Consider the following 26085-nt stretch of genomic DNA (forward strand, 5'->3'; position numbering starts at 1 on the left):
AAATTTTGAGTTCGATATTTCATTTACCAAAAAAGTTCTATGGTTCACAAAAAAATTTTGTTCAATGGAAAAAAGAGGTTGGTAATGTAGGAATCCCACTTTAAAATAATTACTTATAATAAATTCATTCCAAGAAAGTTTGAATTATTAAAAGAGATTTTTAAAGAATTTTCATAGACTAATAAAGATTCTCTTACATTTTAGTATGTTTCGATTTCATGTTATATCTAGTTTTCTTTTTGGAATCTATTCATGTTTCAACCATGCATCAGTTTTTATTATCTCCTTTCAGAAATTATTCCTTTGGGCTTCTTTTTAAATAAGATGACTGAATTTTTGATCAAAGAACCAGTCTTCTCAAAAGAGCTTTTTTTAAATTACACAGCTTTTGATTGTAATAAGAAGATTGTGGTACAACCGCTCTGCTACTAGATTCTTTCGGCGAAGTTTAGACTAGTTAAGGTTTTATGAAAGGCAGGATAGAAGAGCACGAAGAAGATTATATTGCAGGAAATGAATTTCATGAAAAAATATGTGAGAAGAGGCAAAGATTATATTTCGGCCAGGATAGTTGGAAAAAGGAAATCCATGTCGTAAAGAAGGAGTCTTCAAGCGTTCTAATGAGTTCTTATTTGCTTTTTCCTTGTCGAAAGCGCTTTACGATGTTGTTTATGTAATATTTGTAGGGTTACATTATAGAACTATATAATCAGAAAAACAAGCTTTTTCAAAAGAGCGAAAAATTTAAAAAGATATTTCACAGTTCTAGAAGTTTTAAAAAGGTTTAAAAGTAATTTCATTCTTGTGAAGATTCTGATTCTGAAGTTTGATGAGACGAGCAAACTTTCCTTAGCTTTCTGGGAAACTTCAAATTGATTTTTCATTTTGAAAAATAATGTTTCAAATACTTTTCTAAAAATGTCGGGAAAAAATCCGGAATATTTTAACGCAACTTTTTTAATTTGAATAGATTAAAAAAAAAATCTATGAAAAATTCGCACCAACTAAAAAAATATTCAAACCAATAGTTGAAAAATAGTTGAAAATTGATATTTTCGAGTTAAAAATTCAATAATGTGGTAAAAAAGTCCCTTTTTAAATTGAAGAATATTAAAAAAATTATATTTATATAACCTCAAACAAATAAATAGTCATTTGAAATTCTTATTTTGAATTAAATACTGTTCCCCCACAAATCGAAAAAGTACAAGCGCGCGTGGTGCGTGATGGATGATGCTAGTATAACTAAATAGATAAATATATCTGAATAAAAATGAATACAAAAATTGGATTCGTTTGTAAACAAAATTCGATAACCTGTATATTTGTCTCTAATCTAATCAGTTGTCGTTGCAATCTGATGTTTTAGTCTTCTGACTAGAAGGAAAAAATTTGTCATTTGAGTTTATTTCTAGAAATGAAGGACGGTCATTGACTAGACCGTCAATTTTCAGTTGCCGCATGATTTTTATAGATTATATTCTGACCACCAATATTTTTGTTGTTGCAGAGTTGTTAACTGAGAATGCGCGATGACACAGCGAATTTATCAGTGGTCCTCGAATCCTCGCGAGACTCCGCAGGATATCCAAATGGAACCCCCCAGAATAAACTCTCAACTCTCAGAAAAAATCCTCTCGAGGTGTAAGTATTTATTTGACAATTTCTTGTATATAAGTATTATTTAACTACTAAGTTAATCTATCACTAGTGTTTAAATGATTAATATTATTATACAATAGTATGTTGACAATACCATGGATTAAAGTCACCATAATTTATCACGATATTAACTTTGATTTTGGCGTCCAGTATTATTTAATCGCGGTCGATCAAAGATATAAATAAGATGTTTCTTTCTTTGAGATTTTCTTGCTCTTATGTCAGAAACATGTTTGGTACGCATGTGCGTTGACTAATTGTTATATCTACTATTATCTACCGTAAATACTCGCGAATGTTATCAAGTACTGATAAAACTTTGTTTCCTGCTTTTCTAATATGAGAGAAAGGCGCCTACTTTTTCGATAAGCTTAAATCATTTGGCGTCATTTCTATTTAAAATTATTTCGGTTATGAAGGAATGAGCTTCATTATATGGGTGAAAATAAAAAAAACTTGGAATTAGTCGATTTTTAATTGACTGAAAAAATGATTTCACATCAATATAAAACATTTTTTTGCTATTGATATTAGTTACAATAAATGTACAAATAAGTATTTGCGAGATAAGAGGTTTGCTATTATCCACTCAATACGGTATTTTAATACATTTCCTGGGATATCAAAGGATTTAATAAGACTTTAAATGGGTCAAGGGAATTCAAGAAATGTCATCAGATTTCATGTAATTTCACGGGATTTAAATATATTTTAATGGAGTTAGAAAAATTTATTGACAAGAATTCAGGGATTTATTAGAATTTTAAAGATTTTAAGAGATTAAAAGTATTTCAAGATTATTAAAAGATAAATTTTTCTTAGGATATTTAAAACGATTCCCAGGAATATCAATAGATTTGAATAATTTAAAGGGATTTTAACAAATGATTTAAAAGATTTTAAAGTATTTTTGAGAACTCCAAGAATTTTTTAAGAGCTTTGCCCAATTTTAAGGATTTTCAGCCGATTTGAAAGGATTTTAAATATTTTCTGGTATTTAGAAAAATTCATAAGAACTCTTTATAAGTTTAAATATAAATTAAAATCATTTGAAAGGATTTTTAAATTTATAAGGTGGGTTTCAAAAGATTCCAAGGGATTTTTAACAGATTGAAAATTTTTTAAGGAATTCCAACGATTTTTATGATTTTAAGGGATTCAAGAAAAATACATATAGGGTTAAAATTTTTCCTAAGAGAATTGGAAAGATTTTAATGCACTTCATTAGATTTCCGAGGATTTACAATTATTTTCAGGGTGTTTGAAGGCCCTTAAGGCACTCTAATAAATTTATTGTTAAAAAATAAATGAAGCGAATATCGACTACTTTCGGTTTTCAACTAATTTCATTCCTTGCAAATAACTTTTAAAATTTAAAATTGATGTATTATGTCCAGGGCAAGCAGTTCTCTAAGGAACACTATGGAATATTTTTTGTCTAGATTAACCTATCTTTTAAGTGTATTCAAGTAAAAAGTACATATTTTTAACAAGGATTCGAACGAAATCAAGAGGAATTTTAAAATATTTGCCCATTATTATGATAAATTAAAAATAATTTGACTAAAATCTAAGCTCAGTTTTAACAAGTATCATGATATAATGAGGCTACGAATCCATAATGTCAAAATTATGTCGTAATTATATTTTATATAGAAAAAAACGAAAAGAAACTCAATGAAACTTTCGTTACGTTCCTTTTTGTTTCTTTGATCACAAAGCTTGGAAGAAAAACGATTTTGACATTTGACATTGTGGCAATTATATTGAATAATAAAACGCATATATAACAATATAACGACACAAATTTAAAACCGGGTAGTCTGGGAAACTTTACCGGATGACATTTACTCATATTTGATCCTAAAAATAATCGGCAGATAGGATATTATTGGGGAAAATACACTTAATAAAATCCTGTAATTAAGAATATTATTTCTTCAAACACGAGTTTTAAATATTCCAGGGACATGATATTGTCAACTTTTTAATTTTCACCCATATATAGAATCTTCTTAACTTTCAGAACCATATATTTTGCAACATCCTTTATATCCAAAAAACTTTCTCGCGAAGAGTTTTAATTAAAAGAAAGTTGATCACTTTTTCGGATACACTTTATTGCTTCGCTTCTGTAATAATAAATTGCTTGAAATTGGAAAATTATTTAAATGAAGGCTTGAGTTAAACCTATTAGGAAGTACTTATAGAAAAATGAAGATTCTGAGAATGTTTTACGATATCGTTCCCCTAGAAGAAGAAAATTTCATCAATTCAAGTATCGTCAATCACATGTGTCGTTGTTCGTTCTCAAAGTTTGGGTTACAGCCGATCGAGAAACGAGACTTGGAACGGTAATCAGGCCGTTTTGTCTCGGGAAGATGTAGGGTTCGCCGATCGCAGTTTTGTCGGGAAACTTTGAAACGGCAATTACGTCGCTAATGGAGCTCCTTCGGGAATTTCCGACCGACTTTAGAACTAGTATCTTCTGCCCACCTTAGATGCAAGGCCCGTGTTATTTTCTTCCACCACGAGGGGAATCGATTATATTTATCAAGTCTTTGAAAAGCTTTGAAAATTATATTTATTAGGGCTCTACTACTTTTAAAATTTTTTAATATTTTGAGCAAATGAAGGTTAGGGTGCCCCAAAAAAATTGTGGCTCTGAATTTCACAAAAGCTACCTCCTAAATTTCTTCATTTTGCTAAAAAAAATACTGCCATTAATTTTCTTATATTGTTTAAAAATTGTTTAGAGATTCCGCCAATTAAATGAAGAATGAAAATTCAAGACTAAAGAATTCCTTTACGCTTAGAAGGTATTTTTTACTTTGTCAGGATATGAGACGTCTCAATACATCAAGTAAATTCTGGTTTCGGTTAAAAAATAAGACATCGAAAGATGTCTTTACTTCGGTTTCGATATGTCTTGATTGGTGACAGTTCAATTCGGAACAAAGCCGATCAGTTTTTACTTACATTTTTATTGATATTTCTTCAAAATCCTATGGAATTAGTTCATTTACTCTTTACGTAATAAAAGTTCCATTATATATTAAATTCCTTTATTTCTTTAATTGGTACAAACAAATTAATAGGTAGAACTGACACTTGCTGCATTTTCGATATTTTAATGCATTATTTACACTTACTTCGTTGTTCAGTTACGTCAGAATAATAATTATGACCAAGAACTGTAAGAGAACAATGTTCATTCCTTAAATTAACGTTTATAAACAAAATTCACTAATAGCACATTTCTGAACATAGAAACATTTTATTTTCTACGAAATCATTTCCTTTCATCTGCAGTATAATAAATTGGTTAACTTTTTGTAGGGCTTTCAAAAAGAAAAGTTTGTCTTCTCTTTAATTCTCTCATATCCTGCATGGTTTGTCTAACAATTTTTATTTCCGATTGATTTTTTAAGTTTCATAAATGCTATAATTAAAATAAATTGTTCGCTTTTCTGAGTACTACGAATAGCCGTACATAAAACGTTTAATTCTTTTAAAAAAAAAACCTAACAAGACAGACGCCATCGCCAAAACTTGACTTTTGGCTTCAGAGGGTCTTCAAAATGTGGAGATCCGTTGGGAAACTGAGGTTTGAAATGTTTGAAAACTCTAATACTTTCTCAATCATAAATGGTCAGAATGTAGAAAGGTGATACTTTCATCCGAGTAGTTGAATTTTTAACCAAACAGCTGCATTTTTAACTAAAACTATGAATCTTCAACAAAAAAATTAATTTTTGACAATTTTTTTTTTGAATTTTCAACCAAAATAATTGAATTTTTCATAAAAAGATAATTTTCTGCAAAAAAAACAAACGAATTCTTTAGAAATTAATTCAAAATTTCAACCCAATAGTTGAATTTATTACTGTAAAAGATAATTTTTTAACTAAAAATGGAATAGTTAAATGATTATTTAACAAAAATTTTTTTTTTTTTAAACAAAGTAATTTTGAACCAAAAAGGGCAATTTTCAAGTACAGACTTAAATGTTCAAAAATGTTTGATTCTCAACTAAGAAAGATAAATTTTCAACCAAAAATGAAAATACCTAACTTTTCATTTCAATAAATTAATTTTCAATAAAAACTTTTAGTTTTTAAGTAAAAATATAATGTTTAAATTTTCAGCAAAAACATATCAATTTCAAACCGAATGTATTCCTTTTTTTACGAAAAATTATGAAATTTCTAACAAACGAAATGAACTTGTCAACTAAAAAGTCTAATTTTTAACAAAATAGTTCAATTTTTACCCAAAAAAGATTATTTTTCAACCCAAAAAGAGAATTTTCCAACAAAACAGTTATTTTTTCTCGCCAAAAAGTAACTTTAAAGGTTAATTTTTGGGTCGAGAAAATAAAAATTTTTTATGTTGAGAGATACAATACAAGTAAATTTTTTTACAAAAATACAAATGAAAACAATAAAAATTATTTTTCAATGTTAAGTTTTTGTGTAACGATACTACTCAACTCTTATTTATTCTTTATAGAAGACACTAAGTGAGTCCATTAAAAAGAAAAAAGTTCTATGTTAAAAACTGCTAAATTGATTTGTTTTTAAAAATTAATTATGAAAATAAAAAATATTCGTGCTCCTGATTATTTATTACTTTTACGTGATGGACCAATGAATTAAATATTAATAATGCATTCAAGCACCGAAAATATAACAAATGCCAAATTATAACAATATTATAATAACAAATGACAAATTAGAGTTTTTGTTAAAATCATCCTGCAAATACCTCTTAAAAATTTAATTCGCTTCAATTGAGAAAAAAAAACTTTAAAATAGGTTACGAAATACGTCCTCTGAAACTTTTTGAATCCGAATATCTGCTTTCCCTAGTGTGATGCCGCGCTGCGCCGTACCGAAAAAGCCTTTTCTACTTAATGTGCCTGATCACGTCGGTCATTTTTCACTTCGCAACTTTGATAAATTTGAAAATTATTATCTAACTATTAAAGAATCAATTAGACAATTTTGTTTCAATTTCATAAATGTTAAATCTCTATTATTTTTAAATTAACAATTGGAATTTTTTCATATAACTTACAACAAACATTTTCTATTGGATTCAGAGAAATATCATGCAAGTGCTCAAGTAGAATTTTCAAGAATGCAGTTATACTTCTTTTATTTTGATTAAACAATTTATTTTACTTTCCATTTTGTTTTTGAGCCAGCCCAATATTTATTTATGTAAATAACTATAGTGCTGAGCATTGACGCTTTTCATAGGTCGATTCGATCCTTTTGTTGTCTATGAGCTCGTGCACTCCCTTCTTTACCAGGTCCGGCTTCATTAAGACCCACGGTGTGCCTGCACGAACTTCAAATGGGGGTGACAAGAGAGGTCTTATATTATTTTTGGGTTTTGTTCTAGAATGCTTCAGAAACAATTTCCAATAAAAATTAAAATAATTCTTAGAGCCGTTTTTTATTTTTGCCTTTTTTAATGATAATTTTTTAAAGTAATTTGAAGAAAATGGATTTATTTTCAAAATAAGTTATGTTTGAAGTACAAAAATGATATTCAATATTCTTTTTAATATAAATCTTGTATAATAAGTGCATTTTTACATAATTATTAATGTACTATTATATTCTTGTGCACTTACAGCCTTTATTAAATTATTAGAAAAAGTATCATTACTTTTTTTAACCTTATATTTGTATTTTTTGCATATATATGCAACAAATAGAAATAGAAGAGCAAAAAAAGTAATAAATATAATTTTTGTACTTTAAACATAACTTATTTCAAAAATAAATAAAATAATAAATAAGTTATGTTTAAAGTACAAAATTCATATTAATTATTCCTTTTAATATAAATCTTGTAAAATAAGTGTATTTTTACATAAATTTACATACTTTGGTAGATTAATAATCATGTAAAAATACAATTATTATTGAAGATTGATATTAACCCTCAATTGCGTCTGTGAATTTTGTCAAGTTGAAACCATGTATACAATCAATATGACACATTCTAAAAGTCAGCTGGGGTAAATTTGACCCCAGGTGAGTAATATGTCATTTTTTAGAGGTATAAGTGATGAGGGTTAAAAAGAATAATAAATATCATTCTTGTACTTTAAACATAACTTATTTCGAAAATAAATCCTTTTTTCAAATTACTTAAAAAAATCACATTAAAGAAAATAAAAAAACGGGTCTCAGAATTATTGTATTTTTTCTTGGAAATTGTTTCTGAAGCATTCTAGAACAAAACCGAAAAATAATATAAGACCTCTCTTGTCACCCCCATTTAAAGTTCGTTCAGGATCACCGTGAAACTTTTACTGTTCTCATTTTCAATTGACCTTATGACTCTTTTTATCCAATTCGGGTTTTCCAAAAAAATCTGGATAATCCATTTCATGTTGAGTACACCTACTAATTATTCTACTGCACTTCACAAAATCTGTTATTACAGGGTGGACGTACATGAAGGAAATCTGAAAAATCTGGAAAATTTTAAAAATCAGAATTTTAAATCAGAAAATTTTATCGTTCAGGGGATATCAGGGAAAAGGCAGGAATTTTGAAAATTAATACTATGGTTTTTAAATATTAATACTCATGGAAAATGAAAAATTGGTCAGAATAAAATAAGGAACTTTTGAAAATAAGGGCTGGTAGCCACCTTGATTTAATATTTTTTTAGTAATTTATTTTCCATTCAGTTCTATTTCTTTTGCAGCAGTTGCTTCCTCGTATGATTATACTGTTAAAGATTTTATTATTTGGATCCAAATTCAACAATTTTGTTAAAAATATATCTTGGTGGTTGAAAATTCAAAAGTTTTATTTAAAACTAGTCTTTTTGGGTTGAAGATTGAACTATTTTTGCATAGTTATCTTGCACATTTATTAATTTAATTATTAATTTATTTAAGTTATTCCAGTTGAAAGTTCAATAATTTTGATGAACTTTTTTTCTTCCTGCATCAAAAAAATCTTTATTTGTTGAAAATTCGTTTTTTTGCCGTCGAGAAATTCATCATTTTCAATATTCTATTAAAAATAAGTTTTCGTTGACTATAAGTTTTTTGTTCTTTGTTAAAAAATAAATTATTTACTAAAAATTTTACTTTTCCATTCACGGTTGAAACTGTATCTTCTTTAGTTAAATATTCATGTATTTTGTTCAAAATTCGTCTTTCTTGGTAGAAAATTGCTCTTCGTTGAAAATTCGTCTTTTTGGTTTTAAAATACACATGCAGGTACTACATTTTTTGTTCAGAATTCACTTTTGCAGGCTGAAAATCTTAATAATTGGTTAAAAATGCGTTTTTGTTTAATTAAAATATTAGCTATTATATTTTTTATTAAAAATTGAACTGTCTATTAAGAAATTCGTCGTTTAGTCTTCAAAACTTACCATTTGGTTTAAAATACAACTTTTTTGGTTAAAGTTTAATCTTTTTTTTTAATTGAAAATTTGACTATTTGATTAAAAAGCCTGTCTTGTATGTTTAAAATTTAACTGTTTAGTTAGAAGTTCCACCCACTTGGTCGAAAATTCATCTTTTCGGGTTTAAAATCAATGGTTTTCGAAACAATTGGACTTCTTAGCTTGAAAATCCAAATAGTTGGTTTAACATGCAACAGTTTTTGGTTGAAGTTTAATTTTTTTTTTTTTGAAAATTCGAATATTTGATTGAACGTTTATCGTTGCGGGTAAAAATTCTATTATATGACCAGAAAACAAAATATTTTGTTAAATATTTAACTCATCTAATATGGTAAATAAGTCATATTTTTTGTTTGAAATATATCAACTTGAAGTTCTGTAATTTTAATATGAAATTCTTTTATTCGTTTATAAATGGTTCTCTATTTAAAATGTTACATGTTTAAAATGCTGGCCTTCGAATATTAGTGGTCATGGAAAACAAAAAATTTATACATTTCATTTGAGCTTTTGGATTAAAATACGATGTATCTTAAATACCTTCGTTCTAATGTTTAAATCATTTTCAGTTTAGTCCAAGCTTTCGATGATTTTTGAAAAGGTCAAGAGCTTCAGGGCAGTTTAAACTATTGACAGCTTCAGCTGCTTTAGAATAAGCGTGACCATATAAATATTTAATTATTTAACAAAACTTGACAGCCTATTCTCTAATCTACTGAAATTCGCCAACAACTAATCTAATTTTAAGTTCTCAAATTAAAATTCACCTTGTTATCAATACTCAGGTGCAACAAGACAGTAAGTAAATTAAAGCGCGTGTGTCTACGGTAAATATATTTGGTTTGCAGACACACAACGAGACAAGGACAAGGATAACGGCGAAGCGGAATTTATGCTACAGGAAAATGGAGATCCAATGTACGAATAAGTTTGTAACAGAGCATGTAGAAAATATCTGAATACATGAATTTAATGGAAGAAAGGTAGAGAAGTAAAGGGAAAGATAATCTATGTAAGCTCGCAGTAAGAGCGAAAGCACAAGTGGTAACGTGAGCATGATGGTATGCTCAAAAGAGCACGAAAGGAAATGTTACTGCTAGTCCCTTGAAAATTGCTCCGGCGCGAAGAGATTTGAAACTCGCGTTCTCTCCAGCAGAGATACACGGTTCCATTCACTAGGGAGTTGGGACAGTTGCATGAGTTTCGAGAGTACTTCCGACAGAAGCGCTTTCCTTCGATTTTCTTTACTTCCGTCTTGAGAGAGATTGAATTGCAGATATTTTCTGCGACGTTGACTCGCGATTGGTCCTTGTGATTAGACTTGATAATGCTCTTCCGCTTTTAGATTGGCTTACTTGAACATTTGTCTCCTCGAGACAGCAAATAATTTGTAACACATTTCGAATCTTGTTTAATTATATTATTATTATCAGGCCTCTGGCTCACATTCATTTTGCAATCAATCGGATCTCGATATTCGGATTTCGATAACGATGGGAAAAGCATCACGCTGTTGGAGGATGCGTTGGTTAAATTTCCTGAGAAATGTAACACTTATTTTATGAATTAAATGGACTTAAAGTTCCAGGAATATTTGCCGGTTTCGTTGGATCTTATGAGGTCTCATAGGATTCTAAAGACTACCAAAATTTTTTAAAGAATTTTGAAATATCTTAAATATTTCAACAACTTGTACGGAATTAAAAAAGTTCCCTAGTTATATAACAAGATTTAAGGTATTTTAAGAAGTTTAAAGAATCTGGGGTAATTTAGTATATTTTAAAAGATTACAAGGAATTTTGAGATCTGAACTATTATTGTAGGATTGTGGAATATCATGAAATAGTAGAAAGTTGAAGAGGAATATAAAGTGATTTCGTAAGATTTAAAGATTTAAACAAATTGGATTGATTTCCAGAGATTTAAGAGGATTTCCACAAAAGTCATTGAGTTTTAATAAATTTCAGTAGATTTCAACGCATTTCGGGTATTCTTAAATATTTTAAAGGATTTCAGAAAATATAAAATGCAGAAATAATTTGTCAAAAATTGGGGTTTATGGGATTTGGAAGAAAAGATGATTTTAAAGAAAATTTGTATGTGATTCATAGGGATTTTACAAGATTTAAGGGATTTTATCAATTCCTAGGGATTTCAACAGACTTCCAGAAGTTTTAAGAGATTTCACTATTTCTCAAGATTTCATCAATTTTCGGGTATCCAAAATATTGTAAGGGATTTCAGAAAACATCAAATGTTTTAAGTTATTTTAAAAGGATTGATCAGACTTCATTGGAACAAGATTTCAGAGAATTTAAAAGATTTTCATCAATTTTCGGATTTCATAGGATATATTTTACAGAATTTCAGTGGATTCAAAAGAATTGATATTTTTTAAAGGAATTTTGAAATATCTTACAGATATCAAGACTTTTTACGCCATTTTACTCGATTTTGCAGGGTTAATAGGGATTTTACTAGATTTAGTACATTTGATTAATTTTCAGATATTTTGATGGAATTTAAGGGGTTTTAATACATTTCAGCATATTTGAACGGATTTCAATAGTTCTAGTGATTGATTAGATTTGTTGGGTGTTCTAAAAGATTTCAAGGAGTTTCAGAAAACATTAAATGTTTCAAGGGATTTATTAGATTCTATGAGATATATTTAACGCGATTTCAGATGCTTTTCGAGATTTAATCATTTTTAAAGGACTTTTGAAAGATATTAAAGATTCTAAGAATTCTTTAAAAGATATTATTCTTTTTAAAGATTAATAGGAATCTTAGCAGGTATCAGGGATTTTATAAATTTCAAGCGATTTCAAGCAACTTCTATAGATTTCTGAAGAACTTTAGATAATAAATTAAATCAAAAGATATTTCATTTATTTAAGGGATTTATAGGATGTAAAAAGAAATGATAAGATTTCAAGGGATTTAAAAACATTGACTAGTTTGCTAGGAATTTAAAAGGATCTTACAGATTTCAGATGTTCTTTAAGGATTTCAACGTGTTTTTTTATGTTTTTAGAATACGCGATTTCAAACATAGTTAACCCTCGATTTAATATTAAAAAAATTACATTACACTATTTGGCTACTATTTTTCAAAATTGTTGACACTATTCACTCTATTTTTTATCTTTCAAGTGAAACCGAAGCCTTTTATGATTTTTAAAGGAATATTGTACTTTTAATATTAACTTTTCACCTATTTAAGCTAAGAATTAGTATTTTTTCCCTGCGATTTAAATTTAAAGAAAACATTTGAATTCATCTGAAGCTTATATTTAAAGTAAAATGATAAAGCTTGCGAATATAAAAGAAAGAGCATTTGATAATAATGTCATTAGTAACTTTATAACAAGAGAGAAAATAATTGTGTTTATGGAGGAGAAATTTGAGGAGTTGAAAGCATTTAAATATTGGGAAAGCATGCATCACCGGGTCGGAAGTACTCTTGCTTCTACCGGTAATAATGGGGTGGGCATGACTTTATAAGTCAAGCACGATGTTAATGAAGCGTCAATTTCTTCTGTCCACAGTGAATTCGTGCCCCCTCAAACCAAAGAGGAGAAGGTCGCCCCGGAAGCACCTACGCTACCACCCGTACCTTACTACAGACTTGTAAGTAAATTTTTTTCTTTGTGCAAACGTCGGAATAATTGATTTGCTCAAGAACTTTAACTTTTGCATGTCACGTTTCATGGATCGACCATTTTTTAAAACTTTATTTCCCAAAAATAACGGGAAATTTTTTAGGGAAATTTCGGCATTTGTCAATTAGTGTAAATAATTGTGGCACTTCATATTGTGTGAAGTGGAGTCCTATGACGGAATGTGTACTCATGCCAAAGGACTTTTAAGACACTTTAACAGCGAGGGTGATCCGTGCATAGACCTCTGTTTTGAAATTGACTTAAAATCATGTTGTAGATACTGGTAGACTATTGTAGAAATGTACAAATTTAAACAAAAGAATATCAATGTTTACATGCAATACTTTTAGAATCCGCATTAACTTTCCGAGTTGTACTCTGCTGTCAATTTTTGTAGTATATTTAATGTATAAGTTTCTACAAGAAACTATAAATTTTTTAAATATTAGATACAATTTTACCAAGAAATTTTACTGGCATAATAAATCACAGATGAACAATAACTTTCTGTTATGCAAACTTTTTCTTACAATAATATTTTAACTAGGTATCCACATCTATCTACCATAATTTAAAATCAGAAATGTTATTTATTAAAAAAATGATTGCATGTGAATTAATTCAGATTGTTAACTTTAATGAATTTTTTTTTAAATATGTGTATAAGTTTATTTTACAAGATCCAAATGATCAGTGTCAGAGTTATCACTTTTGCATTATTAATAAAAGCGATAGATTTTAATTAATGATATGAATTGTTAGAAACGTACCGAAATTTAGTTCCGTATTCGGCCAAGAGTGGTTATATTTAAAATATCACACTCATTAAAAATCTAATGTTTTGGAGATTTCGATGTAAAAATTTAAAGTTTTTTCAGGATCTTTTAAGGTGTTAAGAAAGTCCAAAAAAATCTGAAGATTGCCAAGAAAATTTAAAATGATTTTACATTTAAAAATATTGAAAATGATTTCAGAAATAACAATTTTGATTAATAAATAACAATTGAATAATTATCAATTGCGATAAATTCGAGGAAGTTTAAAATGTACTTAGAAATGTTAAAAATATTCCAAAATAATTAAAAACTTGAAAAGATTTTAAAAAATTTAAAATAAAATGTAGATTTTTGAAGATTTGAAACAAAAAAGTTAGAAGCTTAAGGGCCATTCGCAAAATACGTGATACTTTTTCACGAACTTTCAGCATTGTTCTTCAAATGGAGAATGATGCTTGGATAGGCCCCCATCCACCCTGAACATATCACGTACTTTGTGAAAGAACACTAAAAGCTTTTTGAAAGGTTTCAAAATAATAAAACTTTGGAATCAAAATTTATAGAAAATTAAAAATGATTTTTTTAAATCAATTAAAACAAAAATGAAATAAGAATTAATAAAAATTAAAGAATATTCCAATGTAAAAATAAATTTTTCTAGTCTAAAATTTATTGAAAGGATATGATTTTAAAAATGTATGCATTTTTTTTATTCATTCGTTAATTCATAGTATTGAAAGTGATTGCGTGGATTTCTAGTTTTTGAAATCTTTAAACTGTACAATGTATAAAATTTTTTAAATCTAAGTTTGCATTTTAACGACATTTAATTAAAAAAATTTCAATTAAAAATTTTAAAGCTTCCATTTTATACGCGTAAATTATTGAGCTTTCCAATTGAAGTAGTTTTAGTATTTAATTTTTAAAAGTTTCAAATTTAAAGTATTCCACTTTGATGTTTTTAATTTACATTTAAGTTTGTATAACTTCGAAAAAAAACAACATATTGTACCTACAGAGTTCGAAAATTTTAATTTCAATGGCCATGCTCAATTCTTTCACAATTGTTCAATGTTTATTTTCATTCAAAAAGTTTTTTCTCATCTACCATTTCTCTAAACTTCTAACAATGAAGCTTTTTTGTAATTGCGACCATGTATATATCATAATTAAAAATTACTATCTCATTGTAATATTTTAAATATTTATCGCCATAACTCGAAAAGAACAACTTTTAGTTGCAAAATCTGCAAATTTTTGTAGATTTTTGCAGTTGTAAATTCTTGTATAAAATTAAAACTACGTTAATGTACAGCACTATGTAAAAAAACCATACAAAGAAGTGCAAAAATCATACCAATAATAGAAAAAAATGGTACTTTCTTGTAATTTTGGTTGTAATTAATTGAATTTATTTGTGTGATATGAAATAAGCTGCGATTTCTTTAGACTGGTAGAAAGCCGAAAAATGACAGTGAATTTTTTCTCTCGTCGAAAATTTTCCTAATTCTTATAGTTTTACTAAAAGAACTTTTTCAATCAGGACCTCTAGTGGGGAGTCTTACAGTTTTAGGCACTTTAAATATTTAATTATTTAATTAAAAATTTTTTTAAGTCAGAAGCACATCCAAAACTAAAATTAAAATTTCTTAAAATTTATGTTTTACGAATGAAGGCATTAGTATTTGACTGATTTTTTATCCATAACAAGTTAATAAAAATTCGAATGTTTCAGATTAAAAATATTAATATTCAGTTGTTTTACGTTCAAAGCCTTCAATATTTAAGAAGAAATTAAATTAGCGAGATTTCGAAATTACCTCTCTTAATATCTCTAAAATTACTTTTAAATTGAAAACTTCAATAAATGTCAAATAACACATACCGATAAAATTTGTACTTATAGACCGGACTAGGTAACAAGAACTTTTCAATAATTTTTCTGGCAACTACGAAAATTTTAAGATATTTTTGATAATTTTCTGATAATTTTCAAGAATTCTATTACCTATGCTAGAGAACCAATCTTCACCCTAGTCGTGTCCAATTTTTGAAAATTTTCCCATAAATCAAATTGGAATCAAGTTCTCGCATCGTAAAAAAGTTATCATGATATTCAAAATTCTTGAAATATGTCCCGATAAAAACGATCTGTGACTGATTTGTCGTTCAAATTTTATGAAAAGTGTCTAAAAAGATTCTGCTCTAGTCGTTCTGGAAATTGAAAAATTTACATTTTTGAGATGAAATACGCCGAAGCTTGCAAAGTAATTTATCTTGATTTACTTCATATGTGAGATTTAGATTAACAACATAAAATCTTGAAAAGTATTCAGAATATCTCAAGCATCCAAAAACGTAATAACTGTAAATCCAACAGTTTTCTCTGATTTTCATAAATGGGAATCTTATTATTTTAAAACAATGCGAATGTAACCAAATTTAATTTCATGCATTTTATATTGATCTGATTTTTATTAAAAAATAAAATAAAAAGTTTGATTTTAATCTTTAAAATTATATTTCGATTTTTTTTAGTTTCGATTTGCGACATTCGGGGAGCTGATGCTTGTATGGGGGGGTCTCTTTATGGGAACCCTAACTGGACTTTGCATTCCCATTTCTACCATTCAGTATGGAGAATTCACAACTTTATTGGTTGATCGTAACAAAGAAAACGAGACGAGTACGCCAACTATCATCATGGAGTGGTTCGGCGGAGGAAAGATTTTGTAAGTTACTGAAACTATTTAAAATTTCATTTAATTACAATTAGGTCAAATGGAAAATTTATATGTTCGAAATATATTTAAGAAGAAATCACCTCTGCCTCTCTTTTATGGAAAATATTAAGCAAAAATTTTATATTTTGACAAATTGACACTTCTTACAATCTGGTTTGGCATGTGTACCCCGTTGTTTGTGAACACCTATCTAAACGTGACATAAACAGATCAATAATATGACATACTTCGTAATAGTCTGTGCAAGTTACAGAATACTACGTAGAATTATACATTTATGGTTTCAAAATAAATATTGACGTAGTAGCATTTGTAATTTCATTTCGATTCATACTCCTCCAGAAATAATTAATTACCGAAGTCGTAATATTACAAAAAAAGAAGACGAGTTTTCGGCCATTCTTGAGAAAAAGTGGTTTTATTATAAACTCTATGCACGTTATAGAATTTACCGCAATAAGAGAGTCTTTAAACTCTTAGGTTGTGTAAGGCAGTAGCGATCCGAATTTGTAAGCACTGAGTCTGGGTTCGATTCTTGCCGCCCCAATTTTTGTTAATTTTTTTTTTTTATTGAAGTGGACTGTTGAATCGGCTTAAGTCAAGCTAAACTATTTGCTTTTAACCACATTTTTCATATAAAAAAACTCCTTATACAATTTTTTGTTTAAAAAGACCACTCATTATTCTAACTCGAAAATATGAATCTTATGATAATAAAAGAAAAATTCTTTTCGTTATATCCTATTTTCATATTTTCATATGTATTTCTATATATTTTAATTTTTCTCCTATAAAAATAATAATGACCAAAATGTAAATGTTTATGGGGTAACCGTAGGTCAGAGAAAAGCTGCATATCAGGGAAAGGTTAAGGAATTTGATTGATCAGGGAGCGTCAGGGATCAGTCCTAGAGTTAAGAAATATTGGCAAAAGTCAGGGAATTTCCACAAGAGTTACTTTGAATAAATGCCTAGGATAATAAATTTGAAAAGTTTTAATTTTCATTTAAAATGGTTTTGTTCCATTTTTAACAGATTCAAACATTTTTTTCAAAACGCATTCTTTATGATTGAAAATTTAACTATTATGGCAGAAAATTTAATTTTTGTTGAAAATTCATATTTTGGTATTAAAAATTAAATTAAAGTCTATTTTATTAAAAATTTGTATTTTTGTTTGAACATAGGTGTTTTTTTATTAAAAATTGAAATACGTTTTGATTGAAATATTTACTTATTGTTTGAAAATTCATCTTTTCTGGTTAAAAATTCATCTACTTGGTTGAAGGTCGAGCTAAATGGTTAAAAGATAATTGGTTGGTTTTAGATTCATAATTTTAGTTGAAAGTTCATATTTTAGTATTGAAAACTCAACTGAAATATTTATTTATGGAGAATTCAAATACTGTTTTGATAATTCGTCAATTTTCTTTTAAAATTCATCAGTTTTTGTAAAAATTTCTTTTTTTTTTTAGTTTAAAATGCAATTGGTTTGCTGAAAATTATTCTCTATTTGTTCAGCATTCAACTATTCTATTAAAAATTAAAATCATTATGGGAAAAGTATTAGTTTCTTCGTTAACAACTCGTATCTTTAGGTCGAGAATTTAATTACTTAGTTGTAGGTTGCATCACTTTGTAAAAAAATAATTTTTTATTGTTAAAGATTTATATTTTTAGTTGGAAGTTCATCTCTTTATTGAAAGTTAAACGTTTTCGGTTTTTAATTTATTTAACTGTAACTTTTCCAATTTTGGTTAAAAAAGAATTTTCCTTCAGTAGAAAATTCTTATTTTTTGTAGAAAAGTTATCTTTTGGTTTGAAATTTCCTTCTTTTTTTGACGGTTTTTTGTTGAAAATTCATATTTTTGGTTGAAAATTGATCTTTTTTGCAGAAAATTTGCCTGATAGCTTAAGATCTTAACAATTTTGATCAACCTTTTTTTCTTTCTAGACTAAAGAATCAAATAGTTGTTTAAAAATTCTTTTTTGTTTAACTCATTTTTCAGTAGAAAATTGCTATTCTTTTTTTATTACACCATTAAGCCATTTCCCTTTCGGGGTAGGCGTGACTCACTCGGTAGGGGATAAATCTTCCCAGTTGAAATTGCCTCTTTTTGATATTAAATAATTTCTTTGGTTCGAAGTTTCATCGTTATAGGTTCAAATATCAACCATTATATTCTTTGTTGAGAACTCTAATTTTTGGCTTAAGGGCATGTGATGCTTAGAAAGTTGTCGGTTTTAGCAGTTTTAGGTTCCCCCGGCTTTTTTTTCAGAATAATAAATATTTTGTTTAAAAAATTTGGGAAATGATAGCGAGCATGCTGACGGACGTCCCCACACACTTTTTTTGTAGATTAATTCAAAAAATTTTTAATTTAGCAAAATGTGATTGATTTGCATAGCGCTTAGGAATTAGTATCGATTTTTTCAGTGTTAGATTCCCCGGCTTTTCTCCTAGGATAAGAAATATTTTGTCTTCAAAATCTGGAAAATAATAGCGAACATGCTAACGGATCCCGAGCGTTACTTCCAAACTACACAATATTTTTGGCCGAAAACTTTGGACTTGAATATAAACATATTAACTAATCTCCCGAAGCTAACCTTGTTTGCAGGCAAAAAGTTTATTTCATAAATAATTACCAAATTATCGGAAAGGCAGAAATGAAAAACGACGTAACCTCAAAATAATGCATAAAATTTTTAATTAGCACAATAAATTTTTTTGTTATCCCTCAAAAAAGAGTCCGAGGACGTACGTTATGACATTTCATAACATCTCCGAATTCAGTTTTTAAATATTTTCATTTTTGTTGAAAAAAGCCGAGGGAACTGTACCCGATTGACCACACGACGAAGTATCACATGCCCTTAAGAATTAAACTATCGTCTAAAAAAGTTGTCTTTTTCTCTTGCAGATTTTACTATTTAGTTGTATGTACCTGTTTTTGATTCAAGTTTAATCTTTTTTTAATTAAAAATTATACCATTTAATTGAAAAGTCAGCATTTTAGCTTAAAAATTTAATTGTTTTATTAAAAGTTCGAATATCTTCTTTAAAGTTCGTGTGTTTTGCTTAAAGATGAGCTATTTGGTTTTGAATTCAGCTATTTTTAAAAATTATTTTGTTGTTGCAGAAAATGGAACTACAGTGGGACCTCGTTCGTGTCCCAGAGTTGGGACCGGGAACCTCGTTTGTGTCGCAAACGTCCCTTCCGGTCGTTTCAGGGGCGTGCTTAGGTAGCATGATTTATAACATATCACTGATATGTTCTAGACATGACTAGACACCATTAGGAACAACACAGGATTGTGGTGCGTGCGCAACTTTTTGACGTAATTTCCGCGTCACGAGCGGGGTTTTGAGGAGTCACGTGACCACGACATGAAGCTGAAAGCGACACGAACGAGGTCTCACTGTGTTTGGTTGAAAGTGCAAATCGTTGAAAATTCACCTGTATAGTAGAAAAGTCTTTTTGTATTGAAAATAAATAAATTTGGAATTCTAAAATTTTTATATGAAATTGTTTGATCACTTTCATAAAAAATTCTAAAAAAAAAATCTTTCCTTGAATTAAAATTTGTAAAGGTTAACACAAAAATGATTTTTTTTACATAAAAAATTGTTCAAAATGAATATTGTTTCTTCATTTGAATAAATGTAGTAGTCCATTTCAGTAGAAAAATGTGAATGAAAAAAAGATGGAAAAAACTGCCAGCATCTTCGATATTTTAAAAAATGAATCTTAATAATTAAACGTATTATAAGTTTTTTAACTACCTATTTTTGGGAGAAGTATCTTTTGGGAGAAAATTAGGTGGATTTATTTTCAAAGGTCAATATAATTTATTTAAATGAATTGATTGAATGAAAAACAATTACTTTGAACAATATTGTAGTTAACATTTTTGGAAATTGTGACAGGTATCCGAACGCAACGAGAGAAGAACGGATGGATGCCTTATACGATGACTCGGTGGCTTTTGGTGTATCTTGTGCGGCTTTATCCTGTTTTCAGTTCGTCTTCGCCATATTTACAGTGGATTTACTTAACATCGCTGCATCAAGGCAGATCGCTAGATTAAGAAAAATGTTTCTACAGGCGGTCTTAAGGCAAGATATGTCATGGTATGATACTAACACCTCGACGAATTTCGCCAGCAGAATTACTGAGTGAGTTTTATTTTAAAGCATTTTCATTTTTCCAGATTTTATATTGATAAAGTTGTCAAATTAGCGATACAACTCAAGTTTTCTAAAATTTGGTGCAAGATCTTACTTTTTTTATTTATATATTTGGAGATTGGATCAAGAGATAATTTTTTCTTTTGAATGAAGATTTATGTTTATTCAAAATACGTATATGCGTCTTTAACTCTTATATTCGCACCACATTTGAGAGAGTTGATACAGGTCAGGGTATTCCAGAAAGCCATGAAATCTAAAACTGGTAATAGAATGTCAGAGAAAACGTACTCGTAATCAAATCAGAGAATTTTCGGCAAACTGAATTTGCAGCTAATTTAATTATTTTGTCGAAAATTCAAATTTTTTGTAAAAATTTCTTCTATTTGCATTCATAATTGATCTATTTTGGTAGAAATTGCATCTTTTTAGGTTGAAACTCACAACTGTTTGGCTGGAAATTAATCTGTTTTGGTTCATGATTTCACTGTTTTGTTGAAAATTTGTCATTTTTGGCTGAATTCAATTATTTTTGGTTAAAAATTCCAATCATTTTTAGTAGAAGTATCTACTAATAGATTTTTCGTTGACAGTTCATTCTATTTGTTTCAAAATCCAAAAAACATCGTTGAAAGTAGAATTAATTTTTTTTTAAATTAATTACTTTGGTTGATGGTTCATGAACTCGGTTTAAGAATTTTGTTGTTCAAAGGTTTACTATTAATCAATTTAAATAAATTTAGCTACATTTAAAAAAAAAATAATTTTTGACCTAATATTTAATTATCTCACGTTTAATTCATTTTTTCTCTTCAGTTGAGAATTCCTGTTTTTTTTTTTTTAAATTTGTCTTTTGTGGTATAATATTCTTCTACTTGGTAACTACTTCATATTTTTAGTTGAAAATTAATTTTTTTGGTTGAAAATTGACTTATCAACTTGTAAATTCCTCAAAAAATTATAAAATTATTAAAAAATTTATGTATTTTATTAGAAATTTAATTGATTAAAATAAATTTAGAAAGAAGTATTTTTTCAAATTAAAATGATTAATTGCCTAATTGTAAGGTTGCTTTTATACCTGAAACGAAAATTTAGAACGGCCAAGGAAAATGAAAAATTGGTCTGGGAAAAGTCCGGGAATTTCGAAAATGGGATTTAGTAGCAACCCTTTTTCAGCTGAGTAGATCAAAAGTCACTTTTAGTTATAAAATTATCAAAGTCAACTGAACTTGAGCAGAGATGGAGAGGAAAGTTTGTAAGTGAAATTGTGCAACAGGTGATGCTACGGGGACCCAAGAAGCATCTCTTCAACCTGTGTTCCTAGTTGGCGAACTTAAGCATCTTTAAAATGATTTACCAAAGAAATTATGAACTTCCCTTCAATCGGAAGATTTCCACCTTTGAGATATAAAATCCAATATTAGGTATCTTGTAACTGTAAATTTCTTGATTTTTCTTCGTTGCCAATGTTGGACATTGCGCCAAATCTTGACATTCATAAACAATTTTGTTGTGCCTTTAGATTTGTTATGCCTTTAGACATAAAATACTTTGCCAATTTTGAACTATTTTTGAGCCATTCCTGCCTGTCCAACCTTACCAAAACCAACGTCACTATTTCACGATAATAGGTTAATAATAGAATAATTTAATTCGAATACAATTGATCTAGATACCATATTGAATTGAATATTAATTTCTTTAAATTCCCAGGATTTTATGTCGAAATAAATTTCATTTTTATGACAATAATTAAATTTTCAACTTAAAAAGAGTTTTGTCTAAAAGATATACGTTTTCAAGAAATAGTTGAGTGTTTAACCAAATAGTTAAGTTTTCAAGCCAGAAGGATGCATTTTTCTGAGTCAGTTGAATTATTGACAAAAAGTTAATTTTCGACCAACAAGGATGACTTTTACCATAGAAGATGATTTTTATATCCAAAAACAGGAATTTTTCACAAAGCAGTTGAATTCTTTACCAAAAAAGATCCCTTTAACAAAATACCTGAATTTCTAATTTTGAGACTTAATTAAATTGTTGAATTTTCAATCCAAAATGTCGAATTTTTGGGAGACAGTCGAATTTGCAAACGATTTTTAACCAAATAGATTAATTTTCTACAAAAAAATTTATTCTAAACCAAATAGGTTAATTTCCCATCGAAGAGATGAATCTTCGAAAAAATGTATTTTCAAAAAAGTAGATTAACTTTCAACGAAGTAGTTGCATGTTCATAAAAAAAAAGATGAATTTTGAACCTGATTGTTAAATTTTCAACTAAAAGATGAATTTTTCACCATCAATATAATTTTCTTTATCAAAAAGGATGATTTTTTAACCAACTAGTTGAATTATCGATCAAAAGGATGAATTTTCAACAACCAAGATTAATTTTCTACCCAAGAAGATGAATTTTCAATTATATGATTTTTTAACAAAATTGTCATATTTTGAGGCCAAAAAAATGAATTTTTTTACAAAACATTTAAATTTGTAATTTGAAATTGTGATATTTAAACAAAAAAGTTAATTTACAACCAATTATATGAAATTTGCAACTAAAATGATCAATCTCCAACGAGAAAAAAATAAATTTTCCACAAATTATTTTAACTTCACACCAAGTAGATTAGTTAGATTTAAAGATTAATTTTTTACCAAAGAAGAGCAGTTTGCAACAGAATATTAAAATTTGTAACTAATTAGTTTAATTTTTAACTCGAAAAGTTAACTTTTTAATTTAAAATATTAATTTTCCACCAAAAACAGTATAGTTGCATTTACTAGTTGAAAGAACTTATAGTCAACCAAAAATGGAACGAATTTTAAAGAAACTAGTTAAATTTTTAACCAAAGCGATGGATCTTTTACCAAAAGGACGAATGTTCAACCGAATAGTGGAATTCTCAACTAGAAAAGAACAAGTTTTAATTTAAAATATCAATTTTCAAACAAAAAAGGAATAGTCACATTTATTAGTTTAAAGAATTAATTTTCAGCCAAAAATAAAACGAATTTTCGGAAAAATAGTAAAATTTTCAACCAAAGCTATGAATTAAATTAAATTTTCACAAAGCAATCTAACTTTCAATCAATTAGTTGAATTTTTTACCAAAAATAGAAAACGTTTGATCGAAATAGTTGCATTTTCAACCAAAAATAGTTGGATCCTCTTATTGGGCTATATTTATTTAGTTTGAATTTAAGCGAAAAAATGAGACGATTCTTGAAAAAGGAAAACCCGGGATTCTTAAAAAAAAATTGGAAAATAAGAGAAAAGGGAAAAGAGTGTAAAGTCTGTAATATGAAAGTGATTTGAAAACTTATCAAGTTATTATTGCACTGTAACGTTTCAGGGACATCTTTCGCTAAATTCGTAAATTTTGTTAAAATTGATCATGAGTAAACGTACTAAATGTTATCTCAGTTCATAGCGTCATTGTCTAAGATATCCCTGAGAAATAAGCTCATGAGAAGCCCCTAAGAAATAATACCAACAAATAAAAAAGTGCTATGATTATTCATCTATTATTTAAACTTGGTTTCCACTTCGACTTGATCATATCTGAGGCTGATTTACTTTTTAGAGGCTTAAGTAGCTACCATCAATTACGTATTCTTTTAATTAGTAAAAGTATACATTATTGTCTAAATTAAAAAATGCATATTGCCTTTTTTGACTTCAGAGATCTGGACAAGATGAAAGACGGTATAGGCGAGAAATTGGGGATCTTCACATACTTAATGGTGTCCTTCATCTCATCCATCGTCATCTCCTTCATCTACGGTTGGAAGCTAACTCTCGTGGTGCTCAGTTGTGCACCAGTGATTGTCATAGCAACAGCAGTAGTGGCCAAGGTTCAGGCTTCTCTCTCAGCCTTGGAGTTGGCAGCTTATGGTCAAGCAGGAAGTGTTGCAGAAGAAGTTCTTGGAGCTGTGAGAACTGTGATTGCGTTCAATGGCGAGCAGAAAGAAGTTGGCAGATACGCACAGAAATTAGTGCCGGCTGAGAAAACTGGTATAAAACGTGGATTGTGGTCTGGTGTTGGTGGTGGTGTTATGTGGTTTATCATCTACTTGAGTTACGCCTTGGCGTTTTGGTATGGTGTACAACTAATCTGGGAAGATAGGCCTAACATCGATAAGGAATATACGCCGGCTGTGTTAGTGATTGTGTTTTTCGGTGTTCTCGCTGGTGCACAAAACATGGGCTTGACATCGCCTCATCTGGAAGCTTTCGCAGTCGCCAGGGGATCTGCTGCTGCCATCTTCCAGGTAAGGTTTTTACTTGAAGTAAATTTTACAATTTTAAAACTTTTTTTCTTTCTTATCGTATTGCTTCCCCGTAGAGGTAGGTTTGTAATGACGTAAATGTTCATAGTACATTACGTGGCAAGGGGCGAAACTGAGCGATTACAAACGAGCTTGATCTTGGCGATCGCGACATTTCAGCCCCGTGCTGCATATACTATTTTTCACAAAAAGAACATCGATAATGGCGGGTTTCGTAACCTGCGAAGCGTCCCGAAAATGGCGATATGCGGGCGAGCGCATACAAAACTATTTTACAAATCCTACCCGGTAAGAAGAGAAGAATGAAGAAAAATTAATATTTTCAGATTTAAACGAAAGAGTTAACATTATTTAATTTTTGAATCTGCTAATTTTCTATCGGGAGAAGTGACCAACGAAACAACACCAATTCTTTTCTATTGCCTTAAAGACTGACACTTGTGTTGTATTCCATACAGGCGAACATATTTTCCACTTTTTTAATTCCTCTTAACGCAGAAAAAACTGAAGTTAAATTTTGGTGAGTGTAAAATTTCCCGTTCTTAAGGTTTATAGTACATGCCATTTGGCGAACGCTTATCCTACAATAGAATAAAAACGGTCGTACGCTAGGGGCGGCGTCTCTAGCAGCAATGGGAAAACGGCAATGTATGAGTGAATTCGAGCTATAAATCGGGACACCAAATTTAAAACGACACAGAAAAAACAAAAGTTAAAATGTGTTGCAGGTAAGACTTGCAACGGTGAAAATGTTTTAATATTTCGGCAAATGTTTCACCGAGGTTAGGAGAATAATTCTGATCTCGTCTACTGCGTGACGCTGAGTGAGCAAATTTCGGTAAAACATCGAGAATCAGTAACAGAAAACACGAACAAAATTTGTTCTTACTGTTATATTTCTTCCGAAATAAAATAGACTATTGTACAGGAATTAAATCTTACTTAATACCATTTAGCAAAAAGCGCAAAAAAAACTGAAAGATGGGAATCCCCGGTTCTCTGCAATTTAATGAAGTTAAACGACAATAGATAGCGCTGGCGTCGCAATTCTTGCTACATCTCGAATAAAAATGGAGCGATTATCAGGCGAAAGATTATCCAGGTAAGGTTAAAAATCGGAAATTATCATCGATTCATGTAAAGTTTATCCGTCTTTCGTTTCTTCCGTCTAAAAACCCCCCAACGGGAACAGAAAAAGTGCAATTGTATACATTGATAAATTGTTTGATTACTTTTAAGCAATTTTATTCAACTCTACTTCTTTTGATCACTTTTTTGTCATATCTCCTACCAGCAATTTC

General features: G+C 28.9%; 1 protein-coding gene across 7 annotated transcripts in view; it reads left to right on the plus strand.

Annotated features, from left to right (window-relative positions):
- The window catches only part of LOC117177467 (multidrug resistance protein homolog 49-like), a 200887-nt gene that overhangs the window by 125896 nt on the left and 48906 nt on the right, over positions 1-26085 (plus strand). For 4 of the 7 annotated variants that reach the window (XM_033368182.1, XM_033368183.1, XM_033368184.1 and 1 more), the window contains 6 exons: positions 1511-1644; positions 9957-10026; positions 12660-12741; positions 16088-16281; positions 20225-20473; positions 24178-24766. In XM_033368182.1, the coding sequence (XP_033224073.1) occupies positions 1533-1644; positions 9957-10026; positions 12660-12741; positions 16088-16281; positions 20225-20473; positions 24178-24766 (1296 nt within the window). In that variant the 5' untranslated portion in view covers positions 1511-1532. The remainder of the gene's footprint in view (positions 1-1510; positions 1645-9956; positions 10027-12659; positions 12742-16087; positions 16282-20224; positions 20474-24177; positions 24767-26085) is intronic. The other 3 variants (XM_033368187.1, XM_033368188.1, XM_033368189.1) reach the window with 1 other exon arrangement.

This window comes from Belonocnema kinseyi, chromosome 7 (genome assembly GCF_010883055.1).
Source record: "Belonocnema kinseyi isolate 2016_QV_RU_SX_M_011 chromosome 7, B_treatae_v1, whole genome shotgun sequence".
NCBI lineage: Eukaryota > Metazoa > Arthropoda > Insecta > Hymenoptera > Cynipidae > Belonocnema > Belonocnema kinseyi.